The sequence below is a fragment of the Dreissena polymorpha genome, chromosome 8, assembly GCF_020536995.1.
Source record: "Dreissena polymorpha isolate Duluth1 chromosome 8, UMN_Dpol_1.0, whole genome shotgun sequence".
In the NCBI taxonomy this organism is placed as follows: domain Eukaryota; kingdom Metazoa; phylum Mollusca; class Bivalvia; order Myida; family Dreissenidae; genus Dreissena; species Dreissena polymorpha.
The window spans coordinates 88288697-88313260 of record NC_068362.1 but is presented as its reverse complement, the minus strand read 5'-3'; the positions used below and the strand labels follow the sequence as shown (position 1 = coordinate 88313260).

The 24564-nt window shown below is 37.3% G+C and overlaps 2 protein-coding genes across 2 annotated transcripts; both read right to left on the bottom strand.

Annotated features, from left to right (window-relative positions):
* Positions 1–264: 264 nt before the first annotated feature.
* LOC127840714 (epidermal growth factor receptor-like) lies at positions 265–4933 on the bottom strand. The gene is made up of 4 exons (XM_052369129.1): positions 4679–4933; positions 3482–3787; positions 3206–3325; positions 265–365 (listed from the first exon to the last, which is right to left on the bottom strand). Exons 1-4 carry the CDS (start codon positions 4770–4772, stop codon positions 265–267), a joined length of 621 nt encoding a protein of 206 aa, XP_052225089.1. The 5' UTR covers positions 4773–4933.
* An 8262-nt stretch (positions 4934–13195) lies between these two features.
* On the bottom strand, positions 13196–20690 carry LOC127843141 (carbonic anhydrase 6-like). The gene is made up of 9 exons (XM_052372983.1): positions 20630–20690; positions 19610–19734; positions 19141–19299; positions 18644–18765; positions 18210–18281; positions 17519–17611; positions 16576–16660; positions 14410–14561; positions 13196–13433 (listed from the first exon to the last, which is right to left on the bottom strand). The coding sequence occupies exons 1-9, from the start codon at positions 20647–20649 to the stop codon at positions 13314–13316; spliced, it is 948 nt and encodes a 315-aa protein (XP_052228943.1). The 5' UTR covers positions 20650–20690; the 3' UTR covers positions 13196–13313.
* Between the last annotated feature and the right edge of the window lie 3874 nt (positions 20691–24564).

The following is a 24564-nucleotide window of genomic DNA, read 5'->3' as shown; positions in this document are numbered from 1 at the left end:
TCTAGGAGGCTACTTAGATGCAGTAGTGCTGGGCCATCCTCCTGGTCCACATGTAATGCAGCATCAGGCGTGAACGGACCTGATATACGGTCAAACTATCTGCTTTTCGTTAATCGCATTTTAGGTATCCGAGTTCTATCCCCGCCTCTGGTGCATGTGAGTTTGCCTGTAGGTCACCATATCAAACGGATGGGGTTTCTTCTGAGTACTTCGAGAAAAACTTAAAGTTTCAAACAATTTGCTAAAAGATAAGCGCACATTAGTTCACGCGACAATATCGAACATTACATCACCTGACTGGCACATGTCCTGTTCCGGGCCCCAGCAGTGGCCTTGGGCTGCGCATGCATCAGAGCACTGGTCACCTGACAACATGAACATGAGGTAAACATAGATTACAATTTATTTAATTTTACCATATGAAAATCGATAGTAGAACAACGATCGTATAAACATGAGCTATATACTCTCGCTATTTTGAGATCAGATTTGGGGATTTCCAAACATTGAAGAATCCGTTTTTGTCCAATTCGGAAAAACAAAATATGCGATATTTGATATGAATAAATGGAAAAGGGGAGGAAATACAGGGATTAATAGAATATTATGTGAGTTTGGGATAAAGATCAAGTTGATCCTGCTCGGCTCGAACCATGGTAGCGCTCGGCAAGCCTCGCGCTACATCGGTTCTAAGCCTCGCAAGATAAACTTGATCTTTATCCAAAACTCACATAGTATTTTCTATATCTTGAGCCGGGTGTAGTTGGTCAAGTGGTACTTTGGGTCACTTCAATTATTATGATCAATCACTCACATTTTGTAAACACCATACACCTGATAGGATAACCGTTTCATCGGGTAACACTGGAGTGTTACGTCCTTAGCGCTTGATGGATAAAGAGGGTTCAATTTAGTGAAATAGCAAATATGATTTTTAAAATACCCCCTTTTTAAAATTATGGACCAACAACTTTTTACAGACCAGATTGACATTTGGCTAGATTTTGCACTAATTTCGGATGAGTGATTTGACATCAAAACCTTAGCGGACATTGACGGGCAAACTTAAAACCGTAATAAAAAATACAAAATATGCAGTATCGCACATATAATTGTACTTTGGATTGACAATTTCCTATTAACGGGCTTAAGCATGATAAGCTTCGCTGATTTATTTTAATACTGCATTTTAATTATGCAACTGTATCTTTCCATTTACGACCTTTTAGTTATGTTGGCTTCAAGCACTTTCATTATTGATTTATATAAATCCTGAATATAAGTGCCTACACCAGCTGTAAAGCTTACATAGAAAATAATGATAACACTGTGCTACTAAAATTTTATGTTCTGTTGATGCAGCTTTCCAATTAATTATTTTACATTTGATCACATTCCTTACAACCTTGACCTATCATTTAGTTCGTGATCCTAAGCATATACAGGAAGCACAACACGCTGTTAATACGTATGCTCCAGTTGACATCGCATTTCATTGTTGCATATTATATTTTATCGTAAATGTTAGATTATAATGAGCTTAATGATTATATATTATCTTTAAAGGGCCTTGAGCAAGTCGATGTTATAGTCGAGACATTTTATTTGTGTTTTTCGAAGTTTATGAGGTCCTTGTTTTAGCCTGAGAATACATTATGTGCGGACCCGGAGTGTGCCCCACTCCTAGGTACTTAACGTACTTAACTCACGAAAGTTGGGGCGAATTTCGAATGAGAGCTGCAATTCCCAGCTATTTCGTTGTTACTAAAATATTTTAAATGTTGGTGTGGTCTTGTGTTGTGAGTGGAAGCCTAAGGACCCGGTGGAAACCCCAGCTGTCCATTATGGTGACCAACTCACATGCTGCCGGGAACGGGCATTGGACCTGGGTAGCCTAGGTGATAAGCGAGTGTTTCAACCACTGCGCCAGCCGGACAGCCCGTTTTATTTATAATAATTGTCGTCGGTATCTGGGGAAACCGGGCTTTATTCACGTTCGTTAAGTATCGTTTCAGATTAGCCTGTTAAGTCAGAACAGACTTCATTTCCACGAATACACAATTAAAGAGCGGAACTTGAAGTCTCTGTGAAGCCTTAACGGAGAGTCTGGAGAGATGCTGAACGCACATGAAGTAAGCCCAGTTTTCTCAAAACAAGCTTATTTCAATTTAAATCTTAGTTCAATGTTAAGCGAGACATGTATTCCCCGGAATGAGTGTCAACATATCAGACTATGTTATTTAGAGTATCACACGTTATTAAACTTAAAGCATTAATAATGTAGTATCCCGGTACGCGACTTTTTTCTTTCTTAGCGTCTTTGTTTGTATGCAGGATCGCATTCATTGTGCTTCATAAAGGGGGTCTATTCAACTTCCAGTGTCTTACACGCAATTAGCTTTTCATCTTTCGAATTGCCGGGAGGAAAGGCAATATGGTATGTTAACATACTTTTTAAATGAGTCCTGCTTCTTGTACTGATTAGACATGCCCGTGTTTCTTTTAAAATGAATATTATTTAAATCATTGAATTTGAAGTGTTTAAAGTCTAGTAACAACCGCAAGTATGTTATGTTTATACACGCAATTATACTATCAAACAATAAGCTAGTAATTGTACGTTTATATAAAGCTTTACCAGATATCAAATTTAACCCCGGGAAAACCATCTAGGGAAACACTTTTGTGAAGTTGTTTTGTAATGCTTCAATATAATCATAGTATTTTATAGTAGCTTCGGCAGAAAATATTTATATTCAATGCATAAATAAATAAGTGTATTTTGAGTCGCGTTCTGAGAAAACTGGGCATAATGCATGTGCAAAATGTGTTGTCCCAGATTAGCCTGTGCAGTTCGAACAGGCTAATCAGGGACGACACTTTCCGCTTTTATGGTATTTTTCGTTTAAAGGATGTCTCTTCTACGCGAAAATCCAGTTATGGCGGAAAGTGTCGTCCCTGATTAGCCTGTGCGGATTGCACAGGCTAATCTTGGACGACATTTGACGCACTTTCATTAAGCCCAGTTTTCTCAGAACACGACTCATTTGACAGCCGCTTGCATACAACATGCATAACGCATCTTATACTCTTACAAATTTCTTTCAAATGAAGATCAGACATGGCGAATTGCACCAAAATGGTCTCGTGCTTAAAAAACGCACATGTATTGTTGATAATAGCCGTTTAAGTGCCTGCTACGTACATTTGTCTGCGGGTTTCTCAAGACCTAGGGCCCTGACGACTTTCCCTCGACTGATGTACTGCCAGTGGATGGAATCGAGGAAACAATTCGGCATGAAGAGCTTCACTGAACCGCCAATCTCTGACGTAAAATAAAAAAAACAAAACAACTGCGTTTATGCTTGGGTAACGGACTATTTAAGATTGATTTAACAACGCAAGGCCGAAAATCGTTAAATGTAATTTCTTAATACAATGCAAAACATATGAACATATACATGTAATTATGAAACATTACCAGTAAGTGCAGGTAAATACACGTTGGGTGACATCGCAATCACTATTGTGTAGCCTTCGTAGGTCATATCTCCTCGCACGAAAACGAGGCTGGTGAGAGGAATATCCATCTCGTTTCCGAACAGCAGAACGTACCCGGTGACTACCCGTATATTCGACAAAAAACTTGCGTCTTGACCCGCCTTAAGATGCGTTATTTCCAAATTGCCGAACACGTAGGTGCAGTCTTCGAACTGGCGATACATTTTCTTGTAGTGATAGGAAGAGGAGCCTAGCTTGGCCAGCCCCGTTTCTGTCCCAACACAGACTGAAACAGGACGATATGTGTCGTGTTATGAGAAAACTGGGCATAATGCATGTGCGTAAAGTGTCGTCCCAGATTAGCCTGCGCAGTCCGCACAGGCTAATCAGGGACGACACTTTCCGCAAAATTTATTTTTCGGTAAGGAGGGACCACCTTGAAACTTAAAATACCATAAAAGTGGAAAGTGTTGGACCTGATTAGCCTGTGCGGACTGCACAGGCTAATCTGGGACGACACTTTACTTATTGCATTATTCCCAGTTTTCTCAGAACGCTTCTCAAATGTGCAGGCCTCGGACTATTTCATTGTTATTTTGAGATGAATGGAAGAGATATCATAATAATCAAATCTATGTGTCAATTAACATTGCGAAATTGGCAATTAATGAACGATTAATTAGCGAACATAGTTGTAATTATTCAAACTCTGTAGGTTAAATTATTATGAAGAATGAAAACAAATCTCTATACACGACTAAACAGACATTCTTTTTCCATAGCATACATTTTTAGGTCTAAATTATTTGTTCTACATTTTATTCCCTTATTATCGCGCGCTATTTCGCATTTAGATTATGCCTTTTTTATGCTTTAATTTTTTAATGCTAATACTTGGTTAATTTCCAAATACATTGGACAAAGACAGCATTTTGATTGTGTGATCATAGACGGTTTTCGTGTTTAAAATTAATAACTGAACTGTATTTGATATTCGTATTAATTATAGAAAAAGGTTTTATTTAAATCTAATATATAAATATGTTTCTTTACATTACCTGTCCTACTATACAATTGATAATAATATGAATAGTGGTATTATTATATGAAGTAGAATTAGTTTGAGTTTTATTACAATGTATTTAGTACTATTATTAAAGAGTCTCCCCTACATTACCTTTATCGCCACTGACTGGTGACTCCAAGTAAATCCCTTGTCCATTTCTAAACCGAAGCAACAATAAAATCAGCATTAATGCGATTGACTTCATTGTCAAATTTAAGCAAAAGCCACTTATAATGACATGAAAACGAACGCTAGCGACCAAGTTCAGCGTCACTCACTAATTCCTAGAAGTAACTAGCGATACATAAAAAAATCGGTAATGCAATATCTGACGAGACAGCTTCTCTAGTGTTACCACAAGCAGTTTATGACTATTGGATAGTGTGGCATTTGCACATGCTTCATTCTCAAACGAATGGGTAGCATTACTTTTCAAACTGTGTGACTCACCCCTATGGCTAACATGACATCCTACTGGGATAGTCTCTCCCAAGTGGCTGGTATGGCTCCTCACTCTGTCAGACGCACATATCTCACTCACATTTCTCTTTGCTATCACATACTCACCCATATGGCTAGTATGCCTCGCTGCTCTTTAAGCATCAATTGTATGGCTGACATGTTTCTCCGCTCAGTCAGACTCACCCATATGGCTGGTATGGCCCTCACTCAATCAGACTCACCCATATGGCAATATGGTCCCACACTCTGTCAGACTCACCCATATGGCTGGTATGGCTCCTCACTTTGTCAGACTTACCCATATGGCTAGTATGGCTCCTCACTCTGTCAGATTCACCCATATGACTGGTATGGCTTTTCACTCTGTCAGACTCACCCATATGACTAGTATGGCTCCTCACTCTGTCAGACTCACTCATATGACTCGTATGGCTCCTCACTCTGTCAGACTCACCCATATGACTGGTACGGCTCCTCACTCTGTCAGACGCACTCATATGACTTGTATGATTCTTCACTCTGTAAGGCTCACCCATATGACTAGTATTGCTCATCACTCTGTCAGGCTCCCCAATATGACTAGTATTGCTCCTTACTCTGTCAGACTCACCCATATGACTGGTATTGCTCATCACTCTTTCAGACTCACTCAGATGGCTAGCGTGACTCTAGATCAGTCACCCTTCACAATATGGCTACCTTGGCTCTTAACTCTGCCAATCACACCGATATTGTGAGCATACCATCCAAATGGAAATTATTACTCCTCACTCTGTCAGACTGACCCATCTCTCTATTATTACACCTCACTCTGTCAGACTCAGCCATATGGCTTTTATTACTCCTCACTCTGTCAGACTCAACCATCGGTCTATTATTACTCCTCACTCTGTGAGACTCACCCATATGGCTATCATTGCTCCTCACTCGGTTAGTTTCACCCATATGGCTTATATTACTCCTCACTCTTTCAGTCTCAACCATATGGTTATTATTACTCTTCACTCTGTAAGACTCACACATATGGCTTGTATAACTCCTCACTCTGTCAGAGTCACCCATATGGCTATTATAACTCCTCACTATGTCATACTCACCCATCTGGCTATGAGTACTCCTCACTGTTTCAGACTCACCCATATGGCTTTTATTACTCCTTACTCTGTCAGACTCACCCATCCTTCTAGTATTACTCCTCACTCTGTCAGACTCACCCATCTGTCTAGTATTATTCCTCACTCTGTCAAACTCACGCATCTGTCTAGTATTACTCCTCACTCTGTCAGACTCGGCAAATGGCTATTATTAGTCATCACTCCGTCAGACTCACCCCTATGGCTATTATTACTCCTCACTCTGTCAGACTCACCCATATGGCTAATATTACTCCTCACTCTCTAAGACTCACCCATCTGGCTATTATTACTCCTTACTCTGTCAGACTCAACTATATGGCTATTATTTCACCTAACTCTGTCAGACTCACTACTCTATCTATTATAACTCCTCGCTCTGTCAGACTCGCCCATTTGGCTTTTATTACTCCTTACTCTGTCAGGCTCCCCGTTATGACTAGTATTGCTCCTCACTCTGTCAGACTCACCCATACGACTGGTTTTGCTTATCACTCTTTCAGACTCACTCAGATGGCAAGCGTGACTCTAGATCAGTCACCCTATACACTATGGCTACCTTGGCTCTTAACTCTGCCAATCACACCGATATTGTGAGCATACCATCCAAATGGAAATTATTATTCCTCACTCTGTCAGACTGACCCATCTCTCTATTAATACGCCTCACTCTGTAAGGCTCGTCCATATGTCTATTATTGCACCTCAATCTGTCAGACTCACCCATCTGTCTATTTTTAATCCCCACTCTGTCAGACTCAGCCATATGGCTATTGTTACTCCTCACTCTGTTAGACTAACTCATCTGTCTATTATTACTATTCACACTGTCAGACTCACCCATTTGACTGTTATTACTACTCCCTTTGTCAGACTCAACCACATGGTTATTATTACTCCTTATTCCATCAGACTCATCCATATGGCTATTATTACTCCTCACTCTGTCAGACTCTTCCATATGGCTATAATTACTCCTCACTCTGTCAGATTTACCCATCTGGCTATTATTACCCCCAACTCTTGCAGAGTCATCCATATTGCTTCTCCTCACTCTGTCAGATTCACCCATTTTGCTTATACCGCTCCTTACTCTGTCGGAATCACCCATATGGCTATAATTGCTCCTCACTCGGTAAGACTAACCCATATGGCTATTATTAATCCACACTCTGTCAGACTTCTCCATATGGCTATTATTACTCCTCACTCTATCAGACTCCTCCATATGGCTATTATTACTCCTCACTCTGTCAGACACATCCATCTGTCAATTATTACTCCTCACTCTCTAAGACTCGCCCATCTGTTACTCCTTATTCTGTCAAAGTCATCCATCTGTCTATTATTACTGCTCACTCCGTCAAACTCACCCATCTGGCTATTATAACTCCTCACTGTGTGAGCCCACCGATATGGCTATTATAACACGTCACTCTGTTTAACTCACACATCTGTCTAGTATTACTCCTCACTCTGTCAGACTCATCCATATGGCTATTATTACTTCTTACTCTCTAAGACTCACCCATCTGTTACTCCTCATTCTGTCAAAGTCATCCATCTGTCTATTATTACTCCTCACTCTGTCAGACTCACTCATATGGCTATTATAACTCCTCACTCTGTCAGACTGATCCATATGGCTATTATTACTCCTCACTATATGAGACTCACCCATATGGCTATTATAACTCCTCACACTGTCAGAATTAACCATATGTCTAACATTACTCCTCACTCTGTCAGACTTACAAATATGACTGGTATGGCTCCTCACTCTGTCAAACTCACCCATATGGCTATCATTGCTACTCACTCTGTTAGTTTGACCCATATGGCTATAATTTCTCCTCACTCTGTCAGACTCATCCATATGACTATTAATACTACTTACTCTGTCAGACTCACTCATCTGTCTATCATTTCTCATCACTCTGTCAGACTCACCTTTATGGCTATTATTACTCCTCATTCTGTCAGCCTCACTCGTCTGTCTATTAGTGCTCCTTACTCTGTGAAACTTGCCCATATGGCTATTATTACTCGTTACACTGTCAAACTCAACCATCTGTCTAGCATTGCTCCTCACTCTGTAAGACCGACCCATCTGTCTATTATTGCTCTTCACTCTGTCAGACTCACCGATCTGTCTATTTTTAATAATCTGTCAGACTCAGCCTTATAGCTATTATTAATCCTCACTCTGTCAGACTCAGCCATATGGCTATAATTACTCCTCACTCTGTAAGACTCACTCATCTGTCTATTATTGCTCCTAACTCTATGAGACTCACCCATATGGCTATTATTACTCGTCAGACTTTTAAACTCACCCATCTGTCTAGCATTACTCCTCACTTTGTCAGACTCATCCATCTGTCTAGCATTACTCCTCACTCCGTCAGATTCGCCCATCTATCTTTTATTACTCCTCACTCTGTCAGACTCACCCATATGTATATTATTACTCCTTACTCTGTCAGACTCACCCATATGGCTAGTATTACTCCTCACACTGTCAGACTCACCCATCTGTCTATTATTACTCCTCACTCTGTCAGACTCACTAATATCGCTAGTATCACTCCTCATTCTTTCAGACTCACCCGTCATTCTATAAGTACCTTTATCTCTGTAAGACTCACCCAAATGGCTAAACTTACTCCTCACTCTGTCAGACTTAGCCATATGGCTATTGTTACCTCTCACTTTGTCAAACTCACCCAGCTTTCTAGTATTACTCCTCACTCTGTCAGACTCACCCATCTGTCTCTTATTACACCTCACTCTGTCAGACTCACCCACCTGTCTAGTATTACTCCTCACTCTGGCAGACTCACCATCTGTCTAGTATTACTCCTCACTCTGACAGACTCACCCATCTGTCTATTATTACTCCTCACTCTGTCAGACTCACCCACCTGTCTATTATTACTCATCACTCTGTCAGACTCACCCATATGGCTATTACTACCCCTCACTCTGTCAGACTCACCCATCTGTCTATTATTACTCCTAACTCTGTCAGACTCATCCATCTGTCTATTATTATTCCTCACTCTGTCAGACTCACCCATCTGTCTATTATTACTCCTAACTCTGTCAGACTCACCCACCTGTCTATTATTACTCCTCACTCTGTCAGACTCTCCCATATGGCTATTATAACTCCTCACTCTGTCAGACTCACCCATCTGTCTATTATTACTCCTCACTCTGTCAGACTCACCAATCTGTCTATTATTACTCCTTACTCTGTCAGACTCACCCATTTATCTATTATTACTTCTCATTCTGTAAGTCTCAACCATATGACTATTATTGTTCCCCACTCTGTTAGACTCTCCCATATGGCTATTATTACTCCTCACTATGTCAGACTCACCCATATGGCTATTATTACTCCTCACTCTGTCAGACTCACCCATATGGCTATTATTACTCGTCACTATGCCAGACTCACCCATCTGTCTAGTATTACTCCTCACTCTGTCAGACCCGCCCATATGGCTATTATTACTCGTCACTCTGCCAGACTCACCCATATGGCTATTATTACTCGTCACTATGTCAGACTCACCATTCTGTCTAGTATTACTCCTCACTCTGTCAGACCCGCCCATATGGCTATTATTACTCCTCACTGTGTCAGTCTCAACCATATGACTATTATTACTCGTCACTCTCTCAGACTCACCCATATGGTTTTCGTGGCTCTTAATCCATGTTGCAATTTAACCTTAATGTGTAATCATAAAAAACTGATTGCAATGCCACTAACGGGGATTGTAACCGTTATCCAATAAGTTTAAAAGCGCTCATGGAATGATTAGCGAAAATTAAAGGCTATGGCAATTAATTGTTATACCTCAGTAATAAAAAGTTGTTATCATGTATATTAGTAAAACGTACGTCTTGTTCTGTACAGATTTGGTTAAATTCCAACCCATGATATTGTTTGCAAATATTAGAATACAATTCAGGCTTCATTTGTCGAAATTGCGGTCGCAATCTTACATTTAACAACCACAATATAGCACGCATCATACTCAACTTGTCAAGGTTTTGACGGTCGATTCTTTTGCCCAGATAAAATAATGCCTTTGACATTTGAGAACGCTGTTACCGAGGTAATATGTAACATGATATTACGATTAGGCTATATATTAGGCTATTTCGTCCAAACAAGCTCTGTTAATGGGGTCGTTAACAACGAACGTGTCATTCTTTCGTAAACTTCTACACAATGAACTACTCTATGTTTTTTTTACGATGCAAAGTTATTAAATGATTTGAAACAAAGATGCTATTTACTGTCAATATATCTTCTTCATTTATAAAATGGCAGTTGAAGCCAAAACCGATATAACGTACCGTGAAGTGACACTGGGTTGAGCGTACCTTGATAAAACATCATCTTTTAATTCCAGATGACATAGCTCAAACATTGTGATACCATGTTAATTCATATCAGCTATTGGTGATGGTATAATGTAAAAGTGAGCAAGGCGATTTTCACATCGTAATTCGGACATGATTTATTTAATCGTTTTTTTTCTACAATTGAACACCGTTTGCATTTGTTTAATTTTAATCAGATTTACATCAAAGATAATAAATAATTTTAATAACAGTAGAACAAAAGTTTTCACTCACTAACTTGGTACCGGATGCAGAAATTGCGCTTAAACTGTGCGTGTAGTCAGCCTACCTTCAGACTTAAAGATGGTTTGCATATTTTTGTATTAAGATTAATAACTTAAACGTTCTAAAAGCTCGGTTCGTTGTATTCCCATGTTTCTTGGTTCATATATGCATTAAGAGATCAACCTTTATACGTGAAAAAAAAGGATTTAAAGGGACCTTTTCACAGATATTGGAATGTATTAAAGTTTGTCATTAAAAACTTTATATTGATAAATGCAAGCATTGGATCTAAAAAGATCCAATAAAATACACGAATAAGAACCTCTTGAACAACTGACCCCTGCAGTAAAAGTTTTTCGCTTAGACAACTCGGCCATCCGTGCTCAAACAATTAGTGGTGCATTTAATACTTTATATCAGCAATCTTCGTAGTATCACAAAATATAACGACACAAAGAGAGCTCTCCAAATTATTCAATCGTATTGCGTTGCAACGATTTATAATTTTCAGGGTTTAAAATCGTCAAAAGATGCATATAATTGCTATTTTAGAGCATGGTAGATGTTCAGTATTACTGTTTCCTCACAGATATCATAGCAAGAACGCAAATGTGCGAATCTGAACCAGTTTTTATTTTTTTATTTTGTCAATTTACCAAAACGTGAACCCCTTTCAATCACTGATAATTTGCTTTTTATACGAATAAAGTAAATTTCGAAACTATAGCAAAAATGATGTGCGTATGTTGCAATTGATATGACTTGGTGCACTGGTATTTGATTGACCCACGCCGCATAATTATATGTCACCCGCGAGATTTGTATGCACATGTGATGCTCTGTAAATATTAATGGTCGTATACAGGCCATCGATATTGCTTGTTATTTGGTACAGTACATAGTGTGTATATAACAGCTTGTAAGACAACGTTGGTCAGTCTAGTGTTTATCATTGAAATCTGTACATACTGGCTGCTTTCAGGGAAAACGGGGCTTAATTCATGTCAAATAAGATTAGCCGTTGCACACTGGTTAGCTGTATCAATGATTTGGAAAAAAAAACACATCTCGACCTGTGTTTTAAAACACACTCTTTATAAATGTGAATGGGTTGGGTTCATTTCAAACTTGCGATATAAAAAAACTATAACATAATTTTGAAACTGAGTTGCGTCTAAAATTATTCAACAGCGAACAGATTCAGTGCCTTCAGCGCTTTGATCCTATAAAGCAACTTCTCTTTGTAGGAATTCTAATTAACTCGCCGTCGTCACGCCTACCATCGACGGTTTGTTCAGTGCCCGGCGACGCGTGTCCGATACCGACTGAAGTTTGTTCAGACAGAAATTAATACATATTTTCTTTCCCTGACTATTGTAATCGTTTCTTTGGGATTTGCTGTTTACATTCAATAAAGCACCGCATTTGGTGTCAATCCATCTTCCGTGCTAATTTAAATACGAAATAAACGCTAATCACCTTTTTACTAATATGGCTGGAAAGTGAGCGTCATTTAAAAAATAAACAGAAGTAATAAAGGGTATAAAACGGCGCAAAATAACCGTATCGGTATGGACGTCGCCATCTTGACTTTCACTTGATTACTCCCTCTGTTAAAGATGTTAGCTACTGGACTCATTCGTATAGACGGCTGTACATCTGAACGGTGTATTTAGACTTTAATCCTGTATTTAACGTCTGACATACATGTATATCAGTGTTATATTTGTTATGTGTAATTATTATTAATAATAGTAATATAATAACAACAAAAGACATGAATTTTGACATTTCCTAAAAGAAACACTACTGTCGTTTAAATACCTATTATCCACTACTGAATGGGAAGCAAATCGGATATCGACATTATTACTGTAATTACTGTATTAATGACAATGTTTGAACCTCCCGCGCGCGCTCAGAAGTCGGAAAAACCCACAGCGAGTTCCGAATGAAATCTATTAAACATTTATAAATAATCTCAACATTTCAAGAATCCTTTTTATGAAATTATGGTTGTTGTGATAAAAGATTTATTAATAATTTATTAATAATTTTCTACAAGTATTAATTTATCAATAACAACTACGTTACACACTACTACTACTAATAATAATAATAATAATGATAATACTAATAATCAACAACAACAACAATAATAATAATAATTATTATAATAATAATAATTATAATAATAATATGTCATTAATAATTATAATATATAATTATAATAACAATAATAAAATGAAATAATAATAAAAGTAATAAAAAAATAAAAATAATAAAAATAATAAAAATAATAAAAATAATAAAGATAATAATAATAATAATTTGTTCCTTCATTAAAAAACGAATATTAACTAATTGAAAACAATACTTTATATTATGTATGTATTATCATTTATTTATTTGATACATATTGTCATTTCAACAAGTATTGTATTGATAATAAAGCACTTTTGAGTGCAAAATGTGTTCCCTATTTAAAAATGATCTTTTTTTTAGAAATTCGGCACAAAGTTGCTTTCTACAACTCGCCCATTTAGCGGCTGCAGATTCCGGAAGTTGCCATAGCGGATGTCGAAATCTCCGTTAAACTCCATCAGCTGCAAGACAGACCACTGAAGAAGAGAAATGACAACAAGATCAATGTTGCATACTTATGTTTTCAACAATCGCTTGATGAACGTACTTTTCCAAGTTTCCAATTCATACATGACTAAAACATATTACTTTTAAACTGAACGAAAGTATGTTTTAACTTAACCCATTTATGCCTAGCGTCTAGGAAAAAGGCCTTGGCAAACAGCGTAGACCCAGATGAGACGCCGCATGATTCGGCGTCTCATCAGGGTCTGCGTTGTTTGCTTAAAGGAATTTATGTAAGAAATATTCTAAATATAGAAATAAATATTCTAGACATCCCTAAGTTTGGAAATAAATTGATCCAATTTAGAAGAATAGGAGAGTCCACTATGCATAAATGGGTTAAACTAACTGACACATGAATTGTTCATAATCGCAGTATGGAATTTAAACAAATGTGCCTCACTCTGACACACACGTGGCATAAATGCCTGTGCTGAAAGTGTCGTCCCAGGTAAGCTTGTACAGTCCACACAGGCGGATCATGGACGACACATTCGGATGTTGTTTGATTTTTGTCTTGAAAAGACTTGCTTTAAACAAACATTCCATTAAACCAAACATATTCTGGCGAATCTCGTTTTGAATGTTTGAGACCATCCAAGTAATATCCGCTCTGAGTTTTGACTGGTTGCGATCACACTAGATATGCAACATCCGTTCCGTGTTTCGACTGGTTCCTATTACACCAGCCATGCCATCTCCGTGCAGAGAATAACCTGGTTCCGATCATACCAGCCATGTAAACTTCGTTCCGATTTTTACCTGGTTCCGAGCACACATTCGTCAAAATTCACAGCCGCATTTACACATTACGTTATGATATCCGAATAAAATATTATTGTTATAATAATAATAATATTTTATTATATATCTAATTAATGAAGGAAGTGTAAACATGCCTGCCTCAGTATAGAGCAGGAAACCAGCGTGCGCTGACTAAGTACTTACCGCTGTCTGAGAGACGAGCAGAGGCTCCCGGAAGATGACCCATCGTACAACTTCGTTGCATTCAGGCGTCGTCGTACTTCCGATGTACGTGTAGAACTCGCAGGGTTGGCGACGGAACATATCCAGATTCAGTGCGGTGATGATAGAGGAATCTATAATCAGGACCGTTGGGATCGATCGATTTACTAGTTAATGTTGGTACCAAGCGTACAGTAAAATGTTATAATATTCATTATGTTTCTTTCGGTCCAAGCGCTTTTGAGAATCATACTAACTAAATAATGAATTATTTCTTTTGTAAACGAACTTGTTTTCAGCAAAACGAGTAATTTTCTTGCATTTGTAATGAGGTAATTTGTACATTCATCAAACTTATTTCGGATGAAAGGGCTTTTATAATGTAGGGCATGCAACAGTAATATATAACCATTCTTATTTGATTGGTATGCGACGTAAGATTATATATGATATTTACATTTCCTGAAAATATCTTGGAGCAAAATCTTTGTTTTCCAAAGAAAATGCAGCACTATTGTTAAATATTACATGTTATTTTCTCGATATAATTGTCATGGTTTTCACTATTCCCCGTATTCTTAAAATGAACTTAAACGAATTATAGTAAACATAAACAAGACTAAAAGCCGCTAAGTTATCTTATACCCCCAACACACCGACTCCGTTCGAAGAACGGTTTAAAAAATTTGACTCATTAACGGGCTCGAACTGTGTGAGAACGGAGTGATCGTAGTAGCAACGTGTTACGAACTGTCTTCGAACTTTGTGGACGGTCTGGAACGAGGTTGAACGGAAGAGGTGTTTCAGAACTTTGAGCCTACTCAAAATTTTCTTTCGATCATCCCGTTCTACAATTAAACGTAGTAACAACGTACTGGAAACGGGATGGACGTACTAAGAACGGATAGGTCGTACTAAGGTCGGATTAGGACCGTGCCAGAACGTAGTGCGATCGGACCGTAATTACCTGTACGATGCCACACCGATCGAGTCCGTTTCTAGTCCGTCCAATCCGTTCTCAGACAGACCGACCCCGTCCGCACTACGTCTAAGTACGATCCTGTTTCGTGTAAATAAATAGAAACTAAAACTAATTACAACGTTTGCAACACGTTCTATAAGTTCTCAGTAAGTTCTTAGTACGTTGTGCTCGTTTTAAGGAGTTCGCAGTAGCTTCCAAGTACGTTGTACTCGTTCAATGCAGTTGTTACAACCTTCAACCCGTAAATACAATACGTTCAGACAATGTGCATACAAATAGAGGTCGTTGTCTCAAAATTCATCATTTGTGATATTAAGTTGAAACATGGCTGACTGAGGACGGGCTCGGTCTGACTGGAAACGGTATACCAACGGCGACAATGGGAAAATTGACCCGATTTGAACTGGACAAAGACGGACTGGCAACAGGATAGGACGGGATAGGAATGAGCTGCACGTAGCGCGAACTGTGTATGAACGCCGTTAAACCATATTGTCGATTTTGTTCTGACCAAAACTACACGTTCAAGCAAGTTCACATCCCGTTCTGCATTTTCTTCAGAACGTGGTCGAACTTTCTAAGAACGTGCTTGGTGTATAGGCTCCTTTAGCTAACATTTATGCACTATACCAAAAGATGAGCTGCCGATTACAATAATTTTTTTTAAAGCGGCCATATGTATTTTATATAGCAAAAAAGTAGTTTCAAAGTCTTAAAAAATTGAGGCAAATTTAATTGAATTTCACGTTAACAACTTCATTGAGTAATTGAACTAGTGCGTCCTGATCACAACAAGGTGATTGTCCGTTAACCAGCGTAAGTTCCGCAACGCGACCATGCCATTATTTTTTTTATAAATAATTAAACGTATCAAAGACCTATAGAATACACTGTATTCTATAGGACTTTGAACGTATATACATGCGGTATACTACTAAATGATTTTATTAATTTGATTTTAGCTCGTGCAAAATTATATTTCCATAAGAACCCTTCACAAGTAACCAATATGCATTCAACACTTCACATAAACAAAATCCACAACTTAAATGTCGATAAAGAACTGCATACAAACAAGCGTTACCATTAAATTGGAACATGAGCGCTTGTCCTAAAATGTTCCCTATTTTCAGCTTTTCTTTTGAAATGTGAAGCGCGTGACTTACTTATATTAACGATCTGTGGTATGTTGTACTCGAAGAAATTCGAAAACTGCATGGTGTTTCCGAAGGCCACACCGTCCGATTGTTTCTGAAATACGTATTACTTAAGACTTGAATGAACCGATACTTCATTAATTTAATGGTGATGAATACATTGAAAATAATACATTGGTCTTGAATACAGATAAGAGTAGAAATTGAGTCTTGGCTTGTGTTGCAGATTATCGTGCCAAATATATTTTAGTATGAAGGCGATGCACTGTTGTATAAGTCTGAATAAACTATCTGCCCGTCTGTCTGTCTGAAAAACGAATACACATTTCCGTATTCAAGGCTTAACTTATATCTATATTTAATTGTTCACATTATTTTCGCATTTTCTGTTTTCATATCTCGTGTAAACAAAAGAACATGACAGAGAGCTACACAAAAACATATGTTGTTTTAAGATTGCAAGAAAAAATGTTGACCTTGTAATCGAAATCGTACATAGTAGGTTTAATGATACAATCACTCTTACACATGTAAACAAAAACTCCATGCAGCGGTTATCTCCTCACGTCTACTTGCGATATTTACTGCCATCACAAGAAAATCCTTCCAGATTTGGAACGATATTTTTGTTTGAGTTTTATATTATAAAAAAGTAGCATCAATTTCTGTTATGTTGAGAAAATATTGATTAAGTTAAGGTTCATAATAAACAAATCAATTACCTAATTAAACAAGTAAAAATAACAAATGGATTTTTTCCATGCTGTTGATACTGAAAGACGCCATAATTGTACCACGTTGCTCGGCTATTATCACGTGGTTGGTTATAACGATATGGATTATATATCGAGCTATGCTTATAACCAGTCCAATCTTAGCGCGGAGGTTGCTGTAAACATAGAAGGCCCGATCGCAAATAACATGCAAATAGGACCTAATCCGTAACGCTTACGTGTATAAAGTAGGCCAATACCACGATGCCATCAGCATGATGCTTCGCCTCGTCGACGCCTCGGTAACGGCTGTTGTAAAACACAACGTGAAGCTGAAATGTATTTAATGCGCACAAGTATGACAATCCCAAGTGCTATGATAGACCATAACTTTATTATTTTAATGCGCGTTAAATGACGACAGCATACTTGTAAAATAGCTTACATGTCACGTGTGTCTTTCAAATCTTAGTACACAGTGAATGCAAAAGCTACGTTTTTTACTGTTGATTACATCAAAAATGTGAGAAGAGGTAAAACTATAAAATTATTTTAAAACAAAAAATGTCCACTTAAATTGGATCATGTAACAATTTCTGCAGTTTTGAATATGTTGAAATAAATCTTCAATTGTCAGACAGATTTACACGTAGTTAATTGTACGTATGCTTCACTATATCATGATAAACGTGAACACGGTATGCGATTGGGATCAAACATGTGCGTTGGAAAGCGCTAATGATCTAAACGAAGTTTGCAAGTATGCCAAGATTAAGGCAAAAGTTATAGGCACGAGTCTATAGCTTGATTACGACACTAGACTCATGTTCAACCGACTTTGACATTAACCCCCCCCCCCCCCCCCCCTCAACCATCCCCATGACTGGGACAAATGTCGTCCTTTTAAATTCGGGTCACTTATGCAGTTACCTCCCCGTCATACCGGCGCCCATTGACCGTGTGCTCTGAGCCGGGCGAGATCTGGTTCTCAATGTCCAGAAACTAGAAACACCAAGGCAACATATCCAGATATATGTACATTAGGCATAACAATAGGCACAATATCCGTTACTATAGTGTATTATATCATAAGTTTTGCAGTATTTAATCCGGATTCTTGTTTGTTTGCATTCTTTGTTTGACAAAACTCAAACCAATCAAGCGTTAAGTTATTTTAATTTCTTGTGACTTTGTACGAATCTGTTAAAGCATATGACGTATGAAATGACATAAAACAACTGTCAACATTGCGTTTAGAATTCATAATAGACAATAATACTCGGTGTCATTGTTCTGTAAAGAAAAACAAACATGTTCAACTTTTTAGGATAAGACAAATACAAAGTTAGCGTATTGGTATATACCGAGTTTTCAAACAGGCCACCATAATGCACGTGTAGGTCATGCGCGATGTAGAAGCCTGGACGGTGCGGCAGATTAGTGGCCGCAAGATTACCGGGATTAAATCGGAACTCGGCTGAATGACCTTGAACAGAATACATCAATCTTCGAATAGGAATCCAAATAATAAGCGACAGCGAAATGGAGTGCCAATAATATTAACAAGATTTCTTTGTTCATGTAACAAGTGTCGGACGCTTGCTTTTACTAAAATTACACACCATTTAATTGGAAGACAACAAATGTCAGCTGGGGTACTCTTGAACGTAAACTAAGGTGTTTCGTCTTCGTTTTGTAATGTGGTAAGCTTTGCATCTAGATACTGTGTGAAATTTTAAATATTAACATTGAAAACAGTGAAGTTGCAAAAGGCTCAAAATGATTGAGAAACGGAAGTGTTGTTTTAATGGTGTAGGAAAATTTGCGTAGCTCCAAGCGGGCCCACATGTTCTCGACTTACCGTTATTTAAGAGCGTCCCTTGAACTACTGATATATTATACATCATTCTCGGACAGGAAGCGCGTTTGTCAAAGGAGAGACGCCTTGTCTCGATGTTCACAGGCGACTGTGACCGACCATTGCAATTGCGGGAAAATGTCAGCGGCCAGTTGAAAACACCTAGAATGCGTAAGCGGGTTAAAACATTTTGTGATCGATGTCGTTTTTTCTCTCTCAATGTACATCCGATTCATGCTTATTAAACAAAGAGCAACAGTATTTAAATCTATTCTGAGATTTGGATATTGTTGATGTTTCTTTTCAAAGTGAAGTCACACTTCATAACATATACTGTTTTCTTAACAAGCAACGCGAAAGTAAACTTAGTCTATTCAGCATTCGCGTTATATAAGTATTACGAAGATCCATGTATCTGTAAAACCTATGTGTGTATCATCTACAAACCCTCCCAGTGTAGTACAAGACTCACCGAGGGGGTCCCTAACGTCTCGGTCGTAGTGGAAGTGTTTCACATCGCTGAACTCGTACACAGTATGACACGCGGACAGTTTAACTAACACCACGAACACGGCACACAGCAGAACCGAATTTGCGCTGCAGACGAGCATTTAAATAATATGAGTCGTGTTCTGAGAAAACTGGACATAATGCATGTGCGTACAGGCTAATCAGGGACGACACTTTCTGCTTTTATGACATTTTTCGTTTTAATGAAGTCTCTTCTAAGCAAAATCCAATTTAGGCGGAAAGTGTCGTCCCTAATTAGCCTGTGCGGATTGCACATGCTAACCTGGGACGACACTTTACGCAGATGCAGTATTCCCGGTTTTCTCAGAACATGACTTATATAAGGTCGTTCGTGCATTGCTGAAGTCCTTTCTAAATTTCTCATTCACCTTATTTTAAACCAGAAACAAAATTTCTTGAAAATCCTTTCAAATTGTGTACAGTTATATACGGGATTTACACTTACGAATACACATTGAATTTTTATTTAATTTTAATTTAGGAAAGTGAACAACTTTATGCTGGTAGATTCTGTCATTTAGACTATAGTATATACTATATACTAAAGTTTGTGTCAAAAATCTTTTTTTTATAAGAACAAATTAACATGAATGAAATTATTATTATAATCCTAGATATGTTTTCATGCAAAAGAAGGGGTTAATTCTCTCAATAAGAAATAATCTATGATATGCATGTGTAATTCACTTGTATATGAACTGTCAAGAAAATTAACTATAAAACTGGTGAATTAAAAACTAGTTGTAGATAAATATCATAATCTTATTGTAAATTATGTTGTTGAAATAAAACATGTTTAAATGATGACCATTTTTTGCGCTTCTATTATTGATTCACGATATGCATTTGTCGAAAGTCAAAATTTCTGTTTAGTGTTTGCTTTTGCGTATATAAAACGTGTATTTTTTCTGAGTAATATGCATGTATTTTATATATACATAATTAAAAAAAGTTTAATTACCTTGGGTTGAAAGTGTTCATCCTTAGCGACAATCCCGTGAACTGTTTTGCAGCGATGTATCCAACTTATTTTATACAACAATCTCAGGTTATGTGTAATTTAACATATTAATATATGAGCTGATTTTTATATAACTAAACAAGGGCGTTTATTATCAAAACTTTTCCTTGTAAGTTTTATTATAGTATGACATTTTAATTTTAACAACTAATTACTATTGTCACCATGCATAAATATCAAATTATTACTTTGCACTGTCTCAATTTGGGATTTTGTCATGATAAATAGACACTTTTATGATTTGCATCAAAATCTTTTCAAATTTAAATTTGTTAACAAGAGTGCAATATAAAGGAAGACAAAATAAGTGTGTAAAAACATTGAATAATAACGAGTGCAAAATATCACGAAAGAGTTCATTTAAAGGGGCGTGATCACATACTTAATTGCAATTTTAGAATTTTATAGTATTCTTTTTTGAACTGTTAGTAACTTGTTATATTCCTGCTAAAATAAAAACAACAGACGAAAAAACACACACAACTAATCAATCGTTTTACATTACAAACGTTGTAAAACTGTGTCAGTAACAGTCAATAACATGTTATTGAAAAATGATGACTATTAGTCGCTATCTTTAACATCTTCAATTTTTTAAAAATTACTTTTGCGATTTTTCGGGTTTGTTTTATACCTTCTTAAAGGGACCTTTTCACGTTTTGGTAAATTGAAAAAATTAATAAAAAATATTTCAGATTCGCAAATTTTCGTTGTAGTTATGATATTTGTGAGGAAACAGTAATACTGAGCATTTACCATGATCTAAAATGTCCATTATATGCATATTTGACGATTTAAAAGCCTGACGATTATAAAGCGTTGCAACCCAAAACGATTGACTAATTTTGAGAGGTATACTGTTGTCGATATATATATAATACATCACTCAATGTATGAGCACGGATGGCCGATTGGTCTAAGCGTTCGACATTTACTCCAGAGGTCAGTGGTTCGAGCCCAGTTGACGTTTACTTTTTTCTTTCTTTAATTTTATACTTGTTTTTTTTTTACTGGAGCCTTTTAGATCCATAGTTTACATTGATCAATATAACGCATTCAATGGCAAACTTCAATATCTGCTAAAATCTGTGAAAAGGTCTCTTTAAGTAGTTAGAAAGAAATAGACACCATCTATGCGATTTCCTGGGTAGTACAACTACTAAGTTTTCGATTGGTTATTATTAAGGCAAACATAGAATTAATTAAGACCGTTTAATATAGACAAAATGGTTTCAAGAGCAATTTGGAATTGATCATATCTTTAAGTGAACACGTGGTTGCAGCGGGCTCTTTAACCTGGACCTGTTCAGTGAGCTATACCTTTCCAGATGACATGAGCGTATTGGCAGAAAACGGAAGCTTACATGTAAATCTGAATACGTGTCTAGGTAATAAATGACAAAAATATTACACCATGCGCATATTTGCATCGACAAGTTTCAAGGAAATTGAAAACATACACAAATAATGATCGTTTTATTAACTTAAGATCAGAGTTATTTGTGACTTATTTGCATTATTATAATTATAAGCCCACGTTGTTTTGCTCATAAATTATACGGAAATGCACTTACAATTAATAAATTATATAATGCCCTACTTAATTATCGTTTATCTTTTTTTTCTTACCGACAAAACTTGCGATCTTTTTTTGCATAACAAGTAAATTTACATCAACAAAATCATATGTTAAAACAAGGCTTGCCAAATGACGTGACATTTATCCTCGAAGCAAAGCGCATCATTTTCTGAATAGAACAATATTTCCACAGGGCCAATAACTTAACCCATTTATGATTTGCATCTAGAAAAAAGGCCTTGGTAAACAGCGTAGACCCAGATAAGATGCTGCATTATGCGGTGTCTCATCTGGGTCAGCGCTGTTTGCTTAAATGAATTTCTGTAAGAAATATTCTAAATATAGAAATACAAAAAATATACTAGACATTCTTTATTTGGAAATAAATTGATCCAATTTATAAGGTGGGAGAGTCCACTAGGCATAAATGGGTTAAACTTAAAGCACCAGACCTGTCTTGTTGTGTGTGAGGCAACGGGCCAACAATAATGATCCAAACAACTACACCATTTATATATATCAATGCATCACTAGATTGTTGACCGACAAAAATAAGTGTTCTCCGACACTTTCATTGTATTTTTTTAATAGAAATAATTATTTAAAATAAAATACACAATCAAGAATGATTGACTTGAAGGGTTGGAGTTAACTCTTTCAGTGCTGGAACCGAATTTTGAAGGCCTTTGCAAACAGTTTGGATCCAGATGAGACGCCACAAAACGTGGCGTCTCATCAGGATCCAAACTGTTTGCTTTTCTGATAGAATTCTTTAAACAAAAAATCGAAGAAATGTCATTTTTAGAAATTCAGCAGACGACAATTTAGCAGACGGAAAATTTCCCAGCACGCAAAGGGTTAACGTTCCTTGAATTTGCACTTGAATTGTGACGTTAACATTATAAGCGGAGTATTGTCTCGTTTGCTATATTTGAATGCGTATTACAATATAAAAAGTTCTGACATTTAGATTGATCGACGTAAGGGACACAGCAGTGATTTGACATGATACAGGGGTTTGTACCTCTAATTGTATACAGCCATTTACGAGCAAAACGCCAGATAAAACTTTTCCAGTAAATTCTGAATGTAGAAGAAAAACTATGAAGATGAAATGTTTAATCAATTTTCTCATGGACGTTTTCTTTAAAAAATTGAACACACTTTAAATTTACAATTTTACGTTTCGTCTTCAAGCGTCAATGTCGGCGTTAACCTAAACTACGGAATATGACATACAATCTACCAATTGGCACTGGGTGTATAACGTGTAAAAAAAGTGGAATTCCCCCTTTTTAATACAACTCAGTAAATGTGCTAGCTGCTTACACCGCTTTTTTACCACACCAATAACAAAAAGTACATGGGACGATCAGAACATAAAAAAATGAGCTGTATATGGTGCAGTTTGTAACAGTGATTTTGCGGAGAGGATCCAGTGAGTTCGTAGTGGTGTTCAATCGGGCTCTGGAAAGCCGCAAGTTCCAACACACTTCTTAACTAAGCGCTACGGTCTTCAGCTTAGGAAAAGAGGAACTCCTTGCCCGGTATGGAACGGCTTCGGGCGGAAGGCTGACCATCCGTTGGTCCAGAATGTAACTGGAGAACAGGGATTTTGCAACGACTTTACGGCCGTTGAACGGCTGCGAGACACGGTAATAGCCGTTGTGAGCATAGCATATTCCGGTACACTGGCGGCCTTCAAATTCTTTCCAGTTCAACCAAAATTTATGCAATGTTCGGCTTGTTGACTGGTCCTTATTTCACCGCATTTTTGTGGACGATAGTATATCGCATCGTATCGTACGATTCCCTCATATCGAGTGTCTCCAGATATCTATCATTTGTTTACATTAAGAATGAGGCTATCGTGATGACTTAACATACATCCAGTATTTTATTTCACCAACATTACTACGCTTGAAAATAAATACCAACACAATCCATTTGCTTAAAAAAATGTATAATTGCGTTTCAAAATCTTGCTTAAACAAAAATAATAAAAGTGTTTTAATATTCCATACATTTTATTGTTCCAATTAATTAGATTTCCACATCACCATTGTCACCATCTTTACCATCTCCACCATCACCATCGTCAGCATCGTCAGCGTCACCAACATCATCCTCACCACGATCATAAACATAAGAGCTCACACGGGTCAAAAATATTCTTCGGGTCGGGTCGGCGGGTCAAAATCTAAATACCCGAGAAAATTCGGGTCGGGTCAGATAATACATAAGTAAATTAAAATAAATCTATATTAATTGTCATAGCATGTTTAGGCGTTCTTAA